The sequence below is a fragment of the Sus scrofa genome, chromosome 4 (assembly GCF_054392235.1).
Source record: "Sus scrofa isolate SSC_HxYL_T2T_F1_AM1 chromosome 4, Sscrofa_HxYL_maternal_Yorkshire_Landrace_v2.0, whole genome shotgun sequence".
In the NCBI taxonomy this organism is placed as follows: Eukaryota; Metazoa; Chordata; class Mammalia; order Artiodactyla; family Suidae; genus Sus; species Sus scrofa.
Window position 1 is genome coordinate 110,668,004 of NC_139386.1, and position 21,654 is coordinate 110,689,657.

Here is a 21,654-nt window from a genome sequence, read left to right on the forward strand (position 1 = left end):
TTTTTATTAATTTAATTTCCTAATTTATTTGATTCAAACATCTATGAGACATACCTGAATGGGTTACATTCCACTCCTTCCCCCAGCCACCTATAAAAGAGACAACAAAAACGAATAGCTTAGAGTTCCATCATAGCTCAGTGGTAATGAACTTGACTAGTATCTGTGAAGAGTCACAGATGTGGCTCAGATCCTGCATTGCTGTGGCTGTGGTGTAGGCCAGTGGCTATAGCTCTGATTTGACCCCTAGCCTGGGAACTTCCATATGCCTCAGGAGCAGACCTAAAAAGACCAAAAAAAAAAAAAAAAAAAAAAAAGTGAATAGTTTATTCCCATAGGGCCCTGGGGAATGATCAATTATCCTTTGAGTTTGCCCCCCTTCTCCTATTTCATGGTCCCTTCTCTTGCTTCAGACATGCCTGCACAAGCAGGCATTCACTCCTTCCTCTCACCAGCCAATACCAGAAGCTGAAAAATAATGAAAGGAAGCCATAGCTGCTTGAATGCTGCTGGGAAAGCACTGTGAGAGGAGAGCTCGCCAACCTGTGACCGTGGAGATCATTTGTAATCAGCAAACCAAGGCCCTCGCCTTCCTTCCTTCTCTGGGCACCATGGTTGGTTTAGAAACCCTGAGCCCACAAACTATTTTCCAGCAACAACTGCATAGCAACAGGATTAATATGCTGCAAACCCAGCAGTCAAAACACTGCTCACGTCCTGCTTATCAAACCCAAAGTCACAACAGCAAGCACATTGGGCTTCTTTTTCCAGCACAAGGGCAGACTTGATATCCTGAACTACCTTCTGTATTGGAACTAAACACCAGAGAAAACACACAGCCATCGCTTTAAAAAAACATTGCTTAGCCAGCACTAAAGGAAGGGAATCTACAAAGGTCAAAAGGAACCAAAAGCAAGAACTTTGGGAAGTAAGCAGGTACCAAGGCCACCTTTGGCCCCGACGTTCTCTTTCAACAGCTGCAAGGGCTTGGAAGGAAAGCCTGAAGTCCCACTAAGGTTAAGCATCTATTAGGAGACTCCCCTCAAAGCTGGTGCCCCCTCCTAAGGGCTATACCCTCAAGGAAGTACACCTATCATGCCAAAGGATTCAAGGAAGTGTACATGTTTAGACCGCAACAAGTAGGGGGAAAATCTCCCCCTGGACTTGTAGAGCCAGCCTTTAAAATGAACTTATCTATAAAACATAAACAGACTCACAGAATAGAGAACAGACTTATGGTTACCAAAGGGGAAAGAGATAGTGAGGAGGGATAAATTAGGAATTTGGGATTAGCACATACACACTACTATATATAAAATAGATATTAACAAGGGCTTACTCTTCAGCACAGGAAACTATATTCAATATCTTATAATAACGTGTAATGAAAAATAACTGAAAATATACATACATATGAAACTGAATCACTCTACTGTACACCTGAAACTAACACAATACTGTAAGTATTGTATACTTCAATTTTAAAAAAAGAATTCACCAGAGTTCCCATAGTGGCTCAGTGGTTAACGAATCCAACTAGGAACCATGAGGTTGTGGGTTCGATCCCTGGCCTTGTTCAGTGGGTTAAAGATCCGGCGTTGCCTTGAGCTGTGGTGTAGGTTGCAGACGAGGCTCGGGTCCCACGTTGCTGTGGCTCTGGGTAGGCCAGCGGCTACAGCTCCGATTTGACCCCTAGCCTGGGGACCTCCATATGCCATGGGAGCGGCCCTAGAAATGGCAAAAAGACCAAAAAAAAAAAAAAAAAAAAAAATTAAAGAAAGAATACACCATATTAAAGAGGAGCTTGTCTATGTATTCTTAATAGATGATGAATATATATATATGAAATCATTATGTCCTACATCTAAAATATCATATCTCAATTATACCTCAATTTAAAACATTATTTTGAATTAATTTTTTCATCAATGAAAAGTGTTTAAAAATTGAAAAATCATCATATACAAGTCTTGATCAAAAATTTCATGCAGTCATTTTAAGCATCAAACCTGATGAATAGGAGTTCTAGTCGTGGCTCAGTGGAAACTAATCTGACTAGGAACCATGAGGTTGTGGGTTCGATCCCTGGCCTCGCTCAATGGCTTAAGGATCTGGCGTTGCCGTGAGCTGTGGCATAGGTTGCAGATGCAGCTCAGGTTTGGCGTTGCTGTGGCTCTGGCATAGGCCGGCAGCAAGAGCTCTGATTACACCCCTAGTCTGGGAATTTCCATATGTCTCGGAGGCAGCCCTCAAACAAAGACAAAAACAAACAAACAAACAAAAAAAAAAAACCTGATAAACAACCTCAACAAAAAAGAATAATGGTAGGTGGCAGATCACACTGGCATTTAGTTTATGCATTAAAATGAGAGATGTGACCATTTTCTTTTAAAACACCAATATTTAAAATACATTGGAAATGACACCTTTTGCAAATACTCATAATAAATAATTTTATATGTTAACAACATATGAGGGTAAATACTGTACAAGTCCATTTATACGACATTATAGAACAGGAACAACTAATCTATGGTGAAAAAAATTCAAAACAGTAGTTACCTCTGGGAGGGTGGGGCCATAGATTGACTGGAAAAAAGTAAAAGGGAACTTTCTAATGATGATAGTACTGTCCTATACCTTAATAGGGCCTGGAGTTAGAAAGGCAGAAGGTTTTGTCAAGAATCATCAAATGGTATACTTAAAATAACATTTCATTGAGACAAATTTTATCCCCAAAAAAGAAACTCTATAAACGAATATTTGAATGTTAGCTAATGGTATGCATTCTGAAGAGTTTAAGGATAAAATGTATTAATGTCTAAAATTTATCTGGAAATGCATAAAAAATAGACAGATTGACAGGCAGATGTAAGATAAGTAATGTAACTAAAGCAGAATGATATTTATGGTAGAATTTAGGTGATGAGTGGATGGTGTACACTGCCCAATTATTTCAAATTTTTCGTGTGCTTGAAAACATTCATAATAAAATATTGGGGGAAATGTGCAAGGGAGAATACATTTTTTCATAATTCTTTTTGGGGCTGCGTGAGCAAAACTTTGGAGACCATTGGTTTCCATTATCAACATTTGCTGATGAATCTTTAACCTTAACTTACAGTCCAAACCTCTCTCCAGAACTCCAGTCATATTTCCATCTGTCTCCTGGACCACTTCATCTGGATTTCCCATCATATCTAAAACTCAACAGATGGAGTTCCCATCGTGGCGCAGTGGTTAACGAATCCGACTAGGAACCATGAGGTCGCGGGTTCCGTCCCTGCCCTTGCTCAGTGGGTTAACGATCCGGCGTTGCTGTGAGCTGTGGTGTAGGTTGCAGACGCGGCTCGGATCCCGCGTTGCTGTGGCTCTGGTGTAGGCCGGCAGCTACAGCTCCGATTTGACCCCTAGCCTGGGAACCTCCATATGCCGCGGGAGCGGCCCAAGAAATAACTAAAAAGACCAAAAAATAAATAAATAAATAAAAAATAAAACTCAACAGAGCCAAATATGAATTTATTGTCTTCCTGTGTCAGTTAGAAATTTCATCAGTGACAAGTAACAGAATACGAGGCAAACAAAATGAGGATTATTTTTCTTACACAACAAGAAATCTGGAGGTGGCTTCTGGTTTTGGTTCAACAGTTCAACGATCTCCTGGCTGGCAGTTCTGCAATTCTCTTGGCCTTTCCTTATAGTCACAAAATGTTCTACAGCTCCAGGCACCATGTCTGAGTTCAAGACAGGAGAAAAGGGAAGGAAGCAATGCCAGTGATAACTGAACCTCTTATCAAGGCAATTTCAGATTTTCCAGAAACCTCCCAACAGACTTCCACATAAATCCCCTTAATCAGATCTATGTCACACAGCCACCCTAGCTGCAATGAAACCAGGAAGCAAGTACACAGCTTTCCTATCCTCTAAGTTGGATGTAGGATTGGGTGACAAGTGAGTTCACTCACTCTGGAAACCTACTCCACCGTCTCTGAAATGGTTCCATGATCTGCCTAGTTACTCAATTAAGAAACCCAGGAGTTATCCCTGCCTCTTTTCCCTATTCCTCATATCCAATCTGTCTTGATCTTTCATCAAGTCTCAGAATATTTCTCAAATCTGAGCCTCTTTCCTATACCGACTGCCACTGTCTTGGTTCAGTTTCTCATTTCTTACCTGAACTGCTGTAACAGTCTCTTAATTAGTCAAGTCTTAACTTCAAATCATATTCCATGTAGCCCCAATTTGACTAAAAATAGAAATATAACCATTTTATCTCCTGCTTAGCTCCCCTCTCTGGCTTTGCATAATGTCTAGTTTAAAGGCTCACTTCCTTATTCATTTAATGTAGTCTCCTACTTTCATATAATAAAAATGTAATCTTGAAAGCATACTAGCAGTTAGGCTGCCCTAGTCCTGACAAGGGTCAGCTCCCCTAGGACACAGCTTTGCTGGAGGCAGGTGGCTGGGAAAGTCTACATTCAATATTTATATCTGTTGTGTTAGGCAGACAACATCTGTCTCTAATACATGTGTGATAAAATTGTAGTATGAAAAAACAATAGATTTAGAATAGGAGTTCTGTTCCCAGAGAGTATAGAAATATAGTCTCTACATGTACTTTGTCTTAGAGACAAAAATTCAACAATATATTTAAAGTATGTCATTGTTGTTCATTCAGTTCAATGATTTATTGAATTCCTACTAGGTACTAGACACTATTCTTTAATTTAGTTCTTTTATTTTATAACAGATCAGAAATTAATTACAATGTGTCTGACTGAAGCTAAAGATATGCCTCTTTCTGCATGCCTAATAACTTTCATCTCTGCCTCTATTTCACTCTTTGGGGCTTATGCTTATTACCAGAAGCCACTCTTTCATTTTTCTATCTTCTATTCATTTTCATAAATAAAATTCATGAAATATTCATCCATGTCCAAAGACACAGATGGAAGCAAAGACAGCAACATGGTAGCAATTGGCTGATGGAGTCAAGCAACACAGTGAGAGCTAACTCTTGCATAGTACTTTACTCTGTACCAGGCATTGTTCTAGATACTTTACAAATATTAACTCATTAATCTTCACAGCTCTATGAGGTACACACTTACCTTCTTGTTGCAGATGAGGAAACCAAAGCCCCAGGATAGTTTTGCACTTTGGTTAGCTGACTGAAAGCTGTGCCCTAGCACCTCCCTCCGCTCCCCTTGGGCTACTGCAGTTCTCACACTCCCCCTCTCCCCCCAGGAGGCCGTGTCCTCTAGGCCCTGTGCTTTTGCACATGCTGCCCCATCTGCTCAGACTCATTCAGGACCAGCTCAGGTCCACCACCCTCAGCAAAGCCTTCCCTGCCCAATGCCATGAGGCTGGGTGATGCTTACCAGAACCTTGCCCAACCTCCTTGATCTCAGAGAGACAAGTGATGGCTTGAACTGACATCTTAATTCTCTGCTCAGAAATTGAACCTGAGCAGCCTGGGTGAAAACTGGGTGTCCTGGCTACTAGACCACCTAGAGGCTAAAGCCTAAAAGCAGAGTTGCCCTGATTCTTGCCCCCATTGAAAGCAAGAATATTTCAAGGAGGCAAAAACTGTAAAAACAGCTACAGTTTATTATTAGAGGCACAATACAACATGTGGGAGAGCACACAGAGGAGCAGCTTAAAAGCAAACAGCACACTCAGAGAGGAGTGTGGACACCCCTGCTAGTGGGAAGCATGCCAAAGGGATGATTTAGGTCACTTATATAGGGGCAGTTCTTTCCAGTTTTTGTTTTCCTTTGGCCAGTTATCTTCTTTTCCTTCTTACAGCTGATTGGACCCAGGGTCTGCCCAGATACGCAGGCACATCTTTTGGCCAAGATAGATTCCAGAGCAAGGGCCTATGGGAAGGTTACCAGGACTTATTATGGCCTGGTGCCCCCTCCCTTTCTGACCCTGAGGGGTCTTTCTGCACGTGGGTAGTTGGAATCTCCCTGACCCCAAGGATGGGAAGTATGTGACCTCTTGATCTTTTCCCCAAGGAGGGCTTAGCCCCTCTCTGCCCCTGCCATTACCACTGTTTAAAGTGTCTACAGAAAGCAAAGTGAGTTATTTACCTTGTTCCTGTTGTTATTTCTATCTCCAAGTATAAACAAGTGGCTGGCTGTAAATGTCTATGCTAGAACCTACCTATCTCCTGGCTCATCCTCACCTGGCTATAACTATTTGCTTACAGATCTGTCTCTACCACCCGAGCTGGTGTTATCCGGCCTAGCTCTCTCCTCATTGTCCAGCCCCTGGAGCTTGCTACTATGCCTGGCCTATAACAGGTACTTAAAGTTTTACTGAATTAATGCATAGGCTCCCTGGATTTTACACCTTCGCGTCGCCCCCGCACTGTCTGGCACCACATATTGTAGACACTTAGTCAATGGGAGTGGGAGCCTGGTTTTCCCACCAGCAGCCTAACTTAATAAAACAAAGCAAAACAAAACCTGTCCCCTTTTGCTCCCATCTCCACATCACGATAATCCCCGAGAATTTGGATTCCTTTCCAAGCGCTCCCATAAGTGGAATCTAGCAGGACCCGGGGAGAATGACTCCTCTCTGCTGGCCAAGTCAAGGGGGTGGGGAGCAGCCTTCCCGGCGCAAGAAAGCCGCATCCCATCCCGCGCCTTCTCCCAGTTCTTGCCTATTAAGGTAAGAGTTCTCGGAGGAGCACGGGAGGGGCCAAGGGAGGGTCCCCTAGAAGCGGCTTCCGAGGCCTGTGCGCTCACAAGGCGTTTCGGAACCACAGCCCGGGACCCAGTGCCCCGGCCCGGGTACCCCGCGCCAGGTACTGTCAGCTTCAGGACGGCCTTGGCATGGGGTGCTTCCTACTTATCTCTTCTACCTGAGGCCACTCTCCTAGGTTTCCATAGCCACCAGGGCCGTGTCCTTATTCACAACCCTCACCGCAGGCCTCAAATGAGTCTCTGCACAGAGCTCTGATTAAATGGGTCTTGAGTCCCGGCGGACGCTCCTTTCTCGCAGATGCTCGCATAACCACTGCAAGCCTGGCGCCTCAGGGCCCGGGGAGGGAAGGAGGCTGCTTCCAAGGGCAGAAGGGGGTAACTTCTCCTTCAGGCGGCTCGACCTGCACCCACCATCAGCCTTTCGGTCCGCGTCCTCGCTGGCCCTCTCACACTGGGCGCCGGCTCCCGCCCCGCCCCCGCAGGCCCCGCCCCCGCCCCTCGAGCTCCGCCCCCTCCCCGCCGGCTCCCGCCGCTCCCGGCGCTCGGAGCCGGGGCCTGGGAACTCGAGATCCCGCCGCCCGGGCCGCAGCATGGGGCGCTTCCGAGGGGGCCTGCGATGCATCAAGTACCTGCTGCTCGGCTTCAACCTGCTCTTCTGGGTGAGACCCGAAGCCGAGAGGGCCGGAGAGGGGAGGGGCCTGGGCGGGGGCGCAGGGGCCAGAGTCCCCCGGAGGCTGACCGCTGCGGTGTTGAAGCTGGGCTCCAGAAGGCAGGGTGTTCAAAAAGGCGGAGGTGGTGGGAAAAAAGCAGACAAAAGGTTGGGGGGAGGGAAAGAGGGGGATAAAACGGACAGAGAGAGATTGAGCAACGGAAAGGGGAGAGGAGACCCTGTGCGGCTCTTCCCTCTGAGCAACCTCTCTGCCTTGGTTTTCATCTAGTGCCTCATGACTCCCGGTGCGGGGACAACAGCTTCTCCTCACCTCTGGACCCCGTGCACACACCCCCTTCTCGCCCTGCCTTCCTGCTGGAGCCGGAGGTGGGGGGTGGGAGGGGTGGGGGGGCATGGCCAGAGCACCCGACCCCATCCGGAGTGTGCGCAGACAGCACCTGGCTGTGATGGGGCTTGTATAGGAAATCGGAGTAGGAATGGAAGTGGTATGGGGGGGGGTCGTCTTTTTTCTGGGTATTGGGGGAGGGTACCGCTGGATGGAAGAAGCTGGTTGTGCTCTTCTTCGAGGGAATGGGCGGAAGGGAGGAGCTTCCAAGGAGCAGCTGCACCTCCCCACAACCCCCAGCCCACAGCCTCTGCTAAATACTAATGCTCCCAGAGATGATCTCATTCAACTTTGCATTGAATGAACAACATTCCCGGGATTAGAGGTTCACAGACAGGGCCACGACCCTTATATTCTATATTATTGGGACAAAATTAGGGCTAGACATCTCTCCATTCCAGGATACTCTGTCTCAGGCCCTGAAGGGCTGGAGACAAGGTGTGAAAATTGTCTTGTCTGCACATTACCTCTTGGGCTTCCTCAAGAGAATCAGCCACTGTAACTGCTCAGACAGACCCTGAAGGAAAATACATATCTTCCTTTGGGAGATGAGGTTTTTAGAGCTAGGAGGGAGTAGCAGGGGGCTGGGTGCTCTGAAACAACTGGGATAGAGGAGGTTGGTGGTTGCCCTATCGGCTCTGGGGAGTTTGTCTTCCTGTGACTCCAACTAATTAATTATTGAAGGATGGTCTCTGCTTGTGACTGCCAACCCATTAGCTAAGATGCCTGGGTGACTCCAGCTATTCCAAACTCTGAGAGGTCGAGTTGCCATCCTCAGCATCCTTCAGCAGGGGAAGGCATAAAGGAGGTACCCCGTAGACAGCCCTGAATTTTAAAAATACATATGGCTTTTGTACACTTTGTACATGGTGTTTACATCCAGCGTAATATGGGGAGGGGAATTTCTGAAGGTCCTTTATATTGTTTTTTTAATAGTCTGGCTTAATTTCAAAAGCTGTTAATTATAGATGTCATGCTTCAGTGACACTCTTCACTCTCACTGCTTACAAATACAAAAGAAGTTTTATCTAAGTCTTAAAAGGAATCCTTAGGCTGGGTTCAGTGCTTATTTAGTGCCTGATGTTATGCCAGACTTTCCAGAGATAATAGGCAGCATTTATTAAGCATTTTCAACGTGTCAGGGATAGTGCTTAGCACGTGGCATTCATTATCAACTTCATCCTCACAACAATCCTGATGTGCATTCTATTATTATCCCCATTTTTTACAAACAAGGAAACAGAAGCTCAAATAGGTCCACTTGCCCAAGGTCACACAGCTAATGAGTGGCAGAGGTGGGATTCAAACTCAGCCTTCATGCTCCTAAGCACTGTGGCCCATTTAGTAACCACTGATTCTGAAAGTGTGAGTCCTGGGCCAGCAGCATCAGCACCTCCCCAGGAACTTGTCAGAGATGCACATTCTCAGCCCCATCACAGGCCTGCTGAATCAGAAATTCTGGAGGAGGGAACTAGCCATCTATTTAAACAAACCCAGGAAATGCTGATGCATGCTCAATTTTGAGAACCATTCTGTTAAACAATCATTAAATAAGAATTATAAAAATAACTGATACAGGAGTTCCCGCTGTGGCAGAGCAGGTCAAGAATCCCGTGTTGTCTCTGCAATGGTGTGGGTTCAACCCCTGGCCCAACGCAGTGGGTTAAGGATCTGGCATTGCAGCAGCTGTGGTGGAGGTTACAGCTGCAGCTCAGATTTGATCCCTAGCTCAGGAACTTCTATATGCTGTAGGTGTGGCCAAAAGAAAAAAATTGATACATATATAAATATAAATAAATATATATAATTTATAAACAAAAACTACGGTTCCCTAAGCTGCCAATCTAGTTGAGGAAATAAGACCAATACATATAGAACAACAACAAACAAATTATACAGTATATAATCAAGTGACAAATTTGACACTTCTGACCCTAAACACAGGAAGGAAGGAAGTAGGACAAAGCAATATTTGAGTGCCTACCATATGTTAGCCACTGGGGTTAGATGTGACTTTTTATGTATCTGATCCAATTAAGGCATTCGGAGAAAGGGTCGCAGCAATGGTAAGGAGTTAGGACAGTTCTCCTGAAGAAGGGGATGTTTAAGCTGAAGCTCGAAGGATGGGTAGAATGGAGGTGGACAAGGGTGAGGGGGTGACATACCACTCACCTGCAGAGGAGCAGAGCAAGGGTGAGTGTGACCGATGGCTGACAAAGGGATCAGGCCCAAGTGCAAAGATCCTAAGCAGAGTGTGCTTGAGCAAGTTATTCTTACTTCTGGCTCTTTTCTTAGCCAAACAGTTGGGGTAATAGAGTTGTTGAGAGGATTAAAAGGAAATATATAAAGTATGTGACTTCACCTTCCTATGAGCTAGTATATACTAAGTGCTCACATTTTTTAAATTATCGTGTTTATTATTAAGTGCTTGGCACAAAGAAAGCGTTTAATGAAATCCCTCTTTCCCCAGAGTCCCTTGGTAGCGAGGAATAGTGTATATGTTTGCCAAGTGACTTGCAGCTTGTCTTCATTTTAGAATAATTACACATTAGCTTCTCAGTTTGCCCTTGTGGATTTTCCCCACTAGAACTTAGAATACTCGAGCAGGCATTTTTTTCTATCTTTTTCATGGATATATCTCTAGTACCTAGAATAGTACCCAGCACATAGAAGGCACTCCATAAATATCCATAGAAAGAATTCAGGAACTTGACCCAGAGGCCCTTCTCAATTGGCACAGATAGTTGTCAGCTTTATCAGAGGCCTGAGACTATCTCTTCCTGCTCATTACATGTCAATTTGTTCTTTGCACAGAGAGGCCCAGGAGGGGAACATGGGGCCTTCCTCACCCCCAGTTCCATGTGTTGTGGGGACCAGGGATCAGCAACAGTCACAGGGAGCTCCCCCGTGTCTGTGTGGGTACAACCAAAGGGAAAGGGGTGACCCAAAACAGGTTGCTTATGATTTAGAGGAAAGCGATTGGGATAAATTGTCTAGGTACCTACCTTCACTGTAACCAAGGGAACCTGATTCCAGAAAAGCCCAACCCTAGTTTCTGAAGTTGTTGTTTCCTGGTTGGAGGGGTTTGTGGGAAGTTTGAGGAAGAGGCAGAGGGCAGGGGACAGTTTTCCTGGAAGGATAGGTGTTAGCTGTGACTTCTAGAGTAATATTTACACACACTCTTAGATGCTTGTGTGCCTGTCCTTCTGAGGTATGAGGTCCCCTGGGTGACAGCACTTCCTTTCCTGTCAGGAACTCACCAGAAGGCAGACACAGGCGGGGCCGGGGTATGTTTTGTGATCTGCAATTTGACAAATTGATTTGCAACCTCCTTCTGGCAGCTTGGTTGAAGTTTCCCTCAGCTGTTCTGATTTTATAAACATTCAACTAGATCCTGCCGGAGCCAGCACAGCACTCCCTGGCCCAGGGCTGCTGACTATATTCACCACTGAATTTTAACAAAACAAAAGTAAAGCCCAGCCCCAAGCCCCATTAAATTAATTTCTGTTATCATGGTTGATGCCTAATATGAAACCCCTCCAACATCTGTCATTTCTAAACTCAGACACTACAATCAGATAGCATGGCATAGTCCCATGCCTTTCACTGAAATCACCTTTATTTTTTTTCCCTTCGTTGCATAGCAATATAAATAAAACACCACAATCCACTAAGCCACATATGTTGGTTTAAAGAAAAGAAAAAAAAAAAAAAAAACTGGCGCTGTTTATTTCTTGGTTCACTGTTGTATGCTCAGCGTTTTCCTATCATTGTGCCGTATGAGCGGCTAAGGGTTGCCCACCAACAGGAAGCAGAACCATTCATTGTCGAAAGTCAGATGCCATATATGGTTTGCTTGAAGCTGCTCTCCTTTCCTTCTCAACATTATTAATGCAGCTTTGGGGTTTCCCTTGGTGATGCCTGACAGGTGCTTTTAGGAAAGACTGTGTCTCGTAGGCTTGGGAGTGAAAGATGTTTGACTCTACTGAAGCCTACAGAGGTTGCCTCCTCCTCATTCCCAAACTTATTTCAAACAGTGACTTCGGAGCTACCACATGTCAGAAAGACTAGCTGAAAAAAAAAATATCTGAAGAAAGTATTCTTTGGGGTCCACCCAAAAGCTCAACTACCCCAGAAGGCAGACAGGGATTTCCTTGGCCCTGTTGTAGGATAGTCCCCATGTCTGATTCCTGTCAACAGGGAGACAGCAGTGGCCAGCTTCCCCTATTGTGGACGAGAGAGGCCCAGTGGTGCTGGGAGGGGCACAGGCTATATGATGGGGGCCAGTCTGCAGAATCCAGAGCTATTGTTCCGGGAGTCTGGTAGACCTCAGCCAGGTCTAGGCAGTGTGGTAATTCATATCCACAAATTCAAAGCATGGAAGGTGGATACTGGCATTGCACTGCCTGAGTTCCTGGCTGAACTGATTACTAACTAGGCGAGCTTGGTTAGTAAGCTGTTTAACCTCTTTGAGCCTCCATTTTTTTTCATCTATATAATGGATATAAGCAGGTACCAACATGGAGCTATAATCTTGGTGCAGATAAAATGAGTAAATGTATGTAAAGTAGTAAGTGTGTGTACAGTAATTACATGTGCATAGTAAATAATAACATATTAGTGGTAGTCATATTTAAACCCTAGAATACAAGTAGGAAAGCAGAATCCAGAATTCAAGAGATTTGTAAAGGTAGGAAGTGGGAAACAGGTGTTCTAAGTCCAACCAGCCAAGCAGAGTGGCAAGATTCTTGTAGTTTATCAAAGGCGTGGAGTCAAAAGGAGAGATTCCTTCCTCTGCAGTGAGTCACTTTGCAAACATGTGCTGACCACCTGCTATGTGCTCAGCACCCTGCCACATGCGAGGCATTCAAAAATGGTTAAGTCACAGTCCTTGAGGAGTTCCCTGGTAAGCTATATGTTAAGGATTTGGCATTGTCACTGATGTGGCTCAGGTTCGAGCCCTGGCCTGGGAACTTCCACATGTTCACGCCGCAAGCACAGCCAAAAAAAGAATGACCACGTCCTTGATCTTGAGGCACTCGAGAAGAGGCCTTTATCTGGTGTTCTATGGTGCTTTTGATTGTAGTTGATGGTCTCTCTAATGTCTTTGCTCCTTTGGGATGGAGCATGCTGTGCTGGTATCCCCCTTCTTCCACCCCAGGCACCGGGAGGAGCTTCAGCAGTTTCTAGCACCCCTCCTGCCAACAGCCCCTAGTGTGGGAGCTGTTTATTTGTTCCCTGCCCTGCTTCTGTCCTACCAAGGGGAGGCTGGTGTGTAGAAATAGGGAAACCTTTGGTGATCAGTGCTTCTCGAACCTTAATGTGCATACAGTCACCCAGGAATCTTGTTCAAATGTATATTCTGATTCATAAGTCTGCATTTCTAAGAAGTCCCCAGATGATGTTGATGCTGCTGGTCCAGGGAACACACTTTGAGAATGACTGGTTTAGATGTGGCCTGAAGAGGTCAAAGACACACTGATGGCTCTTGTTTCTAAATGGGGCAGGGCCTCTTAGCCAGCTCACCTGGCTTCCTTGTGGCAGTTCTCTTAATTGTAGTTACCTCTTTACCATTATTTTTTAAGACTTTTTTTTTTAACATTAAGATTTGATGGTTTCTACAATTACCAGGAGGCCACCTGCCCATTGCCCATTGCATTTCCCTGTGTTATTCCAGAATGTGCAGTATCTTTGGGTCTTCAACCATGTGTGACAAAAGAGCACATACCCTCCATCCCCCACCTTAACACTGGCAGTTAATATCACAACAGGGCTGTTCTCCTAAAACAAGTGATACTGTACTGACCATTGAGACAAATCATGTCATGCTTGATAAGTAATTAGGGAGAAGGAACTGGGAGAGAGGCCTGTGACACAGGATGACCAGACAGGCACATCATACAGAGGAATAGGGGTTACCCTGGCTGGTTTTTTTCATCCTCTTTGGATTTAATTGGGAAATTTCTCTAATCCTCACAATGACCTTCTGAAAAAAAACTGTTGTCACCTCTGTTATGTATGAGTAAACAGAGGTACAGAACATTTAAGAGCCTTGTCCAGGGCCTCAGAGCTGGGTTTCTGTGTGTGGCCCCAGAGTCTCGGCTCTCAACCACTCCAAGTCTGCAGACTGACAAGGAGAGAAGTTTGTAGCTGTGATGAGCATGTGAATTCCAGACCTGCAGTCTCCAATATGGTGGCTGTGCTACTAACCACATGTGGCTTGTCAAATTTAATTAGTATTAAAAGGAATTTAGCATTCAGCTTTTAAGTCACACTAGCCACATCTCAAGTGCCCAATAACCATGGGTGGCTAATGGCTGCAGTTTTGCTCAGCACAGATGGAGAACATTTACGTTTACGTCATTGGAGAAAATTCTATTTTGCTCTGGCCTGAATATAGTTATTCTTTCTCTCATCAGTCATCTTTTCCTGTTTTTCTCTTATTGGGTCTTATAAAAACTAAAACCAAAGAGAGAAGAGGAACATCGTTTCTGGAAAGGGGCACTGACATACCTAGTTTAGAGGTTTAGAAACCTCAAGGGAATCCCAGCTGCCACGGAAGGAGTGTAGAGCTAAAATAAGAACTGGTAGAGGAAGGCCACAGAGGACTAAGTCATTAGAATTATGGCCGTGGCATTTCCTATGCTGAGTGGGATTAAGTTTTCAGTTTGAATGTAACCTTAGCGAGTTTACTAATATAATAACAATAAATGTTGAACACTCCCTGTCCTTGGTGTGTAATGTGAACTCATTTACTCTCTTCAAGAGGCACTATTATTATCTCCACCTTACAGCTGAGGAAGCTGAGGGGTAGAGAGGTTAAGGGACTTGCCCAAGATCATAGGACTAGCAAGTGGCAGGGCCTGATTCAAACCCAGGATGCCTAGAACCCCTAGTTTTATCTGCTACAACTCCTGGGTAGCACAGCATATACATGTGGATGTTTTCGTTACTCTCCTGTCCAAGAGCATCATTATTCAGTCTGAACACTCAGAAGAAGGAAAATTTTCTAGAAGAGCAGTTGGCAAATGTTCCACAGTGTTTGCCAGGTCCTGTCCTTCCCATTGTAGTGGTGACTGGCAAAGAGTCACTTATAAACTAGAGTGAGAGAATTGGGCAGGTACAACAAAGCTCGCCAACAGGGCACAGACGGGGCTTGGAAGCTGCTGCCACTCATCTGGGGAGCTCATGTGGTCCCCTTGCCCACGCTGTATCTGTTTAGTCCCCTGTAAATGGCCCAGGGCTTCCTGCCTTCCCGACCCCAAATGGTTTCTGGTCAAATTACTATTAGGAGAAACCTCTAGAATACAAGACTTTCATTATTTCTGCTGAGTTCCATTCAAGCTAACTTTTTAATACACAAAGTGTTTTGACTTGTTCTGATCTAACCTAAGTTTTACCTGAAACATTTTTTCTCCTATTGTCTCTCTGCAACACCTAAAACCAGCTGATGATCATTATTATTGATCTATATTTAAGAATCCTGTTTATCTGTCCAAGAGCACGTCTCTCAAACTACCTTGAAAAATATTTGGCTGTAAAATAAATATGTTTAATGTTCCATCTTTGCTTATGTAAAGCTCACCATAGATGAGCTGTCACAGTAATCAGGGTAGCCCTCAAGACGGTGTTTACTCAGAGAGCAAGCCTGGAGTATGAGCCAGCTGGATGCTGCAAGGATGAGGTCCAGGGAACATAGAAAAGACCATTATTGTCCTCCTGGAGCTCATCCCCTAGGTCAGGTAAGGCAAACATGGGCTTTAAGTAACTTTGGTGACTTGGTGTATTGGATTTTAGTTTAGTTGTACCTTTTTTTTTTTTTTTTTTTTTTTCCTTTTGGCCACACCTGCAGCACAGGGAGGTTCCCCGGGCCAGGTATTGAACCCGTCCCAAGGCAGTAACAAGTCGCAGCTGTGACAACACCAAGCCCTTAACCACTAGGCCATCAGGGAACTCCTAGTTTAGTTGTACTTGATCTTCATTTGATAAAGCCATCTGCTCACTGGAATCTTTAGCCAGTAGTCTGTGGCATTTGTTTTACTGTATGAAGAAAAATATACAGCCATCATCTTTCTCCTAATTCTTACCCATCTCTCCTCTCCTTTTCCTGTATTTCTTTAGAAAAAAAAGCCATTATGTACAACCACTGAATAAATACATACATGTTCCATACCTATATATAAGTTATCTGCTTTGTCATTCACCACAAGCTTTTCATCCTGGCTCAGTTTCCTTCCCCTGAGCTTGGTATCCCACCCCCCGACCCAGCCCCTCTGTACTGCCCCCCACCCTAGCAATGTCAGTTGATCCCCACTAGTTAACTCTGTAACAACCTAAACCAAAAGAAGGAATGTTTGGCACAAATATATAACCCGATTGTCTTTCCAGAGATGAATAGAACACTCCTGATTCTGTCATGGTTTGAATTGTCATGGTTTGAACCCTTCCGTTAGTGCAGAGAAACAAGCACTGATTTTAAAATATATCCTTACCTGAAGGAAGTCTTTCAGGAATTTCTTAGCATGAGCTTGTTCCTACGAAATCGTTATGCGGAAAATAATAGGGGAACTCAGAAACACTGGGATCCAGCCAGTGCATTTCCAGACTAACAGCCATCTCACCATCCACCGCCACAGTCCTGCCTCCCAATTCTGCCTCGCCTGGTCCTGAAGTGAGGCAAGGACAGCAGATTTCCTGGAGGTGGTGTTGCCTGAATGTCATATGGCATTTAGCTCTCGTATTTCTTCTGACAGAATCCTTGAATTTGAGAAAGTGCCATCTGAATCCTTGCCTTGCTTTCACTGCATAATAGGATGAAAATCTTGGGGGCTGGCTTTCCTCTTTGAGAAAGTTAGTATCATCTTCTAGAGCCAATGTGCTTCTGACTTCTGCCTGCTAAAAGGATAAAATAAAACTCCATTACCCTTATGGTATCATAATATGGTTTGCAGTTAGATCAAGAATTGTAAGTTTTCATTGCATGATTCCATCTGGGATGAGAATTGCCACCAAGAGTAAGTATTAGCTTAAAAGCTTTTAATGAAATCTCTAGGGTTGAAGTGTCATTTCCTGCTTTGTGTGACATCATCCCAAAGAAGAGAATTGCCAAAGAGTTGGGTATGTATAATGTGGAGGAGCAGGAATACAGAAATTATTTTGTTTATTCTTCCGTTCAAGTGCAGTGTGTGAGTGTGTGTGTGTGTGTGTGTGTGTGTGTGTGTGTGTGTGTGTTGCCATGATTATATTAAGGGTGTAGAGATTTGTTTTTTTTGTGTCTCTGTCTGAGGCATGGCATGCATCCCCACAGGCTTAGGAAAACACAGAACTGATACTACCTGCTCTGATGTTTTTCCGCGGGGAAGTGTTTGGCTGAGTGTCATCACATGGTGCTGTCTGAGGTGTCTGCATGGTGTTTCCCAGGTGCAGATGAATTTGACATTTGTGCTTTGTGAACTACTGCCTTGGAGGGCTGTGAAGGAGGTTCTTTTTTGGGGGGTCTTTTTGTCTTTTGGGGGCCACACCCACGGCACATGGAGGTTCCCAGGCTAGGGGTCCAACCAGAGCTTTAGCTGCCGGCCTACACCACAGCTCATGGCAACACCGGATCCTTAACCCACTGAGCAAGGCCAGGGATCGAACCCGCAACCTCATGGTTCCTAGTCAGATTCATTTCATTTCATTTCATTGCGCCATGATGGGAACTTCTGAAGGAGGTTGTTCTTAATTGCTCCCGGCAGCCTGCTTTAGGTCAGGTTGCCCTAAAAAAAAAAAAAAAAAAAAAAAAAATAGCTGAATTGGGTGGCCTCAACAACAGGAATTTATTTCTCACAGTTCTAAAGGCTGAAAAGTCAAGATTAAGGTATCAGCCAATTTGGTTCTTGGTGAGAGTTTTCTTCGGCTTGCAGACAGCTGCCTTCTCCCTGTGTCCTACATGGGAGAGAGAGCAAGCTCTGGTTTCTCTTATGAGGGAATCATATCATGGGGGTCCCACCCTCATAAGCTCATCTAAACTAATCATCTCCCAAAGGCCCCACCTCCAAATACCATCACTTTGAGGGTTAGGGCTTAAACAAATGAATCTAGGGGGACACAGTTCAGGCAACAGCACAGCTAAATGGTACCTTTGTGAAGGGCCTCCATTCATTCATTTAACAGATATTTGTTGGGAGCTGGCTCTGCAAGGCAGAGAGGTAGGTACTTGTTACACAGCCATATAGATCTTGTTCCTGCCCTCACACAGCTCAGGCCTTAATATTTTTATAATTTATAAATTTTAATTACAGAAATATTTAAACAGAAATGGTTATATGAGACATGGAGGAAAGTACCTAGCTAGGCCAAGGTAAGCTTCCTAGAAGAGGTGACATCAGAGCTGACAGCTGTGAGCGGGTGTGAGCCAGGGGTCGGGGGAGCGGAGGAGAGCTTTCTAAGCTGAAGGAATAGCAAGAGCAGGGTCCCCAAGTGGGAGAAGAAACTTAAACTAGCTGGAGCATCTGAGGACAATTAACTGTCTCTCCCATCTAGAGTAAAACACCTGAGCTGTCCGAGAATTTCCCTAAGTGATGCTTCTTACCCCCAAAATGGGCTTTCTGGTGGGTTTAGTCATCAGATAACAGAGTAGCATGTATTTGCTCTTTGCCATCAGGGTTGGCTCCCCTCTGCTGGAAGCCAGGGGTTGGGGGAGGGGGAGCTGAACAGAATGGATGACCCAGGCCTACAGAGTGATCTTTACATTTCTGTATCTTAGCACCACCCTCCCTCTAATTTAGTGCCTTCCTAAGAACCATGTTTGTGATTCATGGAAAAAAAAAAATTTTTAAGTTAAAAAATATGTCCTCAAGATAGAACATTTCATCAGCAATCCCAGTAGAGTGGAAATAAATCCAGTACAATAAAATTGAAGTCCATTAACAAGCTTTGCATCATGCTAAATGACTTGTTTCTGGCAGATAGACATTACTTACAGGAAACTTTTCGACCATCCACTTTGCTTTAAAAGTTTTCTGGGAGTTCCCATTGTGGCTCAGCAGTAACAAACCTGACTGGTATCCATGAGGACGCAGGTTCAATCCCTGGCCTTGCTCAGTAGATTAAGGATCCGGTGTTACCGTGAGCTGTGGTGTAGGTCACAGACTGGGCTCAGATCCTGAATGGCTGTGGCTGTGGCTGTGGCATAGGCGGCAGCTGTAACTCCAATTTGACCCCTAGCCTGGGAACTTCCATATGCGGCGGGTGTGGCCCTAAAAAGACAAAAAAAAAAGTTTTCTGGTCAGGTCTGTAGTCCTCTCTTCTGCTGCTTTAGTTTTAAAACACGCACTGTCGTCTCCAGGGACATATGCTAACAATTTGCAACTTTGTCCTACAAACTCTCTAGAGTATGGTTAGCTACTGAAATAACTTGCCCATGAAAAAACATAATATAATTGTACTGGGTAATCCCCTAATGACATGGATTTATATGTCACTGTCTCTCCCTTTCACTGCCTTCTTTTTCTCTTTTATTTCTCTCCTCTTTTTTTCAATGGCACACACACTCTGTCTTCAAAATCCTGCTGTATCACATTCTCTGAGTGCTTAATGCACAGTTGGTACTCAGAAAAGAAGCAGTGACACAAAAAAATGATGATGTCTAGCATCTTCTCAGGGGCTGGTTCTCTGATGGAATTCTTACCTGCTGTGTCAGAATCCCTCCTGGGCCACAGAGGGGGATCCGTTTCTCCCTGACCCTCTGGAGAAGGAACTGGATCTTCCTTACCTATGAATCCTTGGCTCCTGGCTCACAATAGATGCTCAATAGATGTGTATTAAATGATTAACATTGAAGTCCTATTCATGCTGTTGTGTGGAAAAGTCCACTCCTGGAAAGACAATATTTCTAATGGTAATTGTTCCAAAGGCGTGGAGATCAGTAACAGCCATGGGTGCAGAGCAGCCCTCAGAAAAGTTCTCTGGCTGGCAAGGTGGGTCCTCAGCACTCATGGCATTCAGCCCTTAGCCTTTAGCCACAGGTTGTTATCTTTGGCTCCTCACTGTGTCTGGCATCCGGCAGCACTCCTGCTCCTGACTGTCCCTATCAAAATGATGGCTCCCACCTCCCCTCCCCTCAGGGCTCTGCCATGGGCTTTCCAAAATGGTAGCAAGCTTAGTAGAGGCCACAAGCCATGTGCCTCAACTCCTGTTTCAAGCCCCAACCCTGACCTCCCCCAGACTCCTCTCTCCCCAGCACAGTGTCCTAGGGAAGGGAGTGGAGCCCTTATCCAGTTCCCTCTGCCTGGTGTTCAGGCCTCCATCCCTCCCTGCTCAGTGACTTCCAACTCATTCTTCCATGCATGTCAAAAGGGAATGACTTCTGCTGAAGGCCATTTGTCACACTTTGCTCTAATCCCTGGGCAGTGACGCAATTCCACTGAGCACACATCCTGCATCCTATGGCATTTATTGCTTTATGGGATTAACCTCCATGTCAGACTGAGTCGTGCTTTTTTCCTCCTTGCTTCCCTATGTTTATCACAGCACGGCATGGTACGCAATCAGGACTGCAGAACTCCATCAAAGACAGGGAAGGAAAAGAGGGCGGGTGAGGCACGAGGAGGAAAGTGACACAATGGGGTGGCCTCTCCATCCTTATTTGTTCCCGCTGTGACTGAGGTGCAGGGTCCCATTTGAATGCAAAGAGGGGCTGAGAATAAAAGGAGAAGCAAGAATGGGGGCATGGAGTGGGGGTGGGCAGTTGGTCTGGTAGGGTGAAACTTTAGGACTAGAGGCTCATACAGAGTATGAGATATGGGATGATGAGCAATGATGGGCCTTACTGACACTAGACTTGCTCACTTTGTTCCTGACTAGACTGCAGTCAGTATGGATTTTTTTTTTCTCAAGCAATTTCTGGTATATAGTAGAACCACCCAAGTCCAGTGAACACAGAGTATGAGATATGGGATGATGAGCAATGATGGGCCTTACTGACACTAGACTTGCTCACTTTGTTCCTGACTAGACTGCAGTCAGTATGGATTTTTTTTTTCTCAAGCAATTTCTGGTATATAGTAGAACCACCCAAGTCCAGTGAACACAGAGTATTTCAAGAGCCTTGCAGGAACGGTGAGTTCAAAAGGACCAAAGGGCTACGTGGTCTCTGCCGATGCGCCTTTCCAAAGCAGCGATCGCTGTCATCAGCAACAATCTCAAGCTCGAAGGGGTCCACACCCACAGCATCCCTGCCCCGGCGTGCTAGGAGGATTCCCTCACAGTGATGACATTCAGCTGTGCCACAGTTTCCTTGGCCCAGGAGGAAACCCATGTGGTTTGGGGTTGGGGGACGTGGATGAGCAAGTGCAGATTTCTTCTCATTGCCCCATGGCTTTAAATTGCAACCTCTCTTTTAATTTTCCATTATGCATCAAACACATCTGTGCCAGAAGTGGACAAATGTATTCCGTCTGGGAGGATGATCCCAGACAGCTATAAATTAGAGCTTGTGTACAGAGATGCCAAAAATGTGGCCTCGTGGTAGGGTGTCCCTGGGACCCGTCACCTCCTCCACAGTCTGCTTGGTGGCTGCAGGCCTTGGCCTGATGCCTCTGTCAATAGATTTTTGCTTTGTATTTGGAAAGTCTTTCCACTGAGTGGCTGCAGAGGCGGGGCGGGCAGGGCTGCCTCTGAGGCTTTGCTGAGCACATCTGTCCCCAGCAGCCCCCGACACCCCAAAGACAGGGCTTTCCCAAGGCCATCGCTGTCTTCCCTGTACCAGAAACAGCAATCACCTCAAAGCTGGTTTCCTCCCAAAGTAAAGCACAGCCCAAGAAACCCCACCACCACCATCTTTTCTGGGTTGATCAGATAAACCACTTCGTCACACTTTTAAACTTACTTTAGTAATCTATGCT

At 45.2% G+C, this 21,654-nt stretch overlaps 1 protein-coding gene and 1 long non-coding RNA gene across 5 annotated transcripts in view; one reads left to right on the forward strand and one right to left on the reverse strand.

Annotated features, from left to right (window-relative positions):
• Positions 1 to 7,166, reverse strand: part of LOC102166460 (uncharacterized) — a 418,456-nt gene extending 411,290 nt beyond the window's left edge. The window contains exons 1-3 of one of the 2 annotated variants that reach the window (XR_014844453.1): positions 6,872 to 7,166; positions 3,606 to 3,734; positions 55 to 90 (exon numbers count right to left, since the gene is read on the reverse strand). This is a non-coding gene — a long non-coding RNA (uncharacterized LOC102166460). The remainder of the gene's footprint in view (positions 1 to 54; positions 91 to 3,605; positions 3,735 to 6,871) is intronic. The other variant, XR_014844455.1, reaches the window with a different exon arrangement.
• Positions 7,167 to 7,250: 84 nt separating this feature from the next.
• TSPAN2 (tetraspanin 2) overlaps positions 7,251 to 21,654 on the forward strand; it is a 39,144-nt gene continuing 24,740 nt past the window's right edge. For all 3 annotated transcript variants that reach the window (XM_001927979.6, XM_005663555.4, XM_085023511.1), the window contains exon 1: positions 7,251 to 7,372. In XM_001927979.6, the coding sequence (XP_001928014.2) occupies positions 7,304 to 7,372 (69 nt within the window). In that variant the 5' untranslated portion in view covers positions 7,251 to 7,303. The remainder of the gene's footprint in view (positions 7,373 to 21,654) is intronic.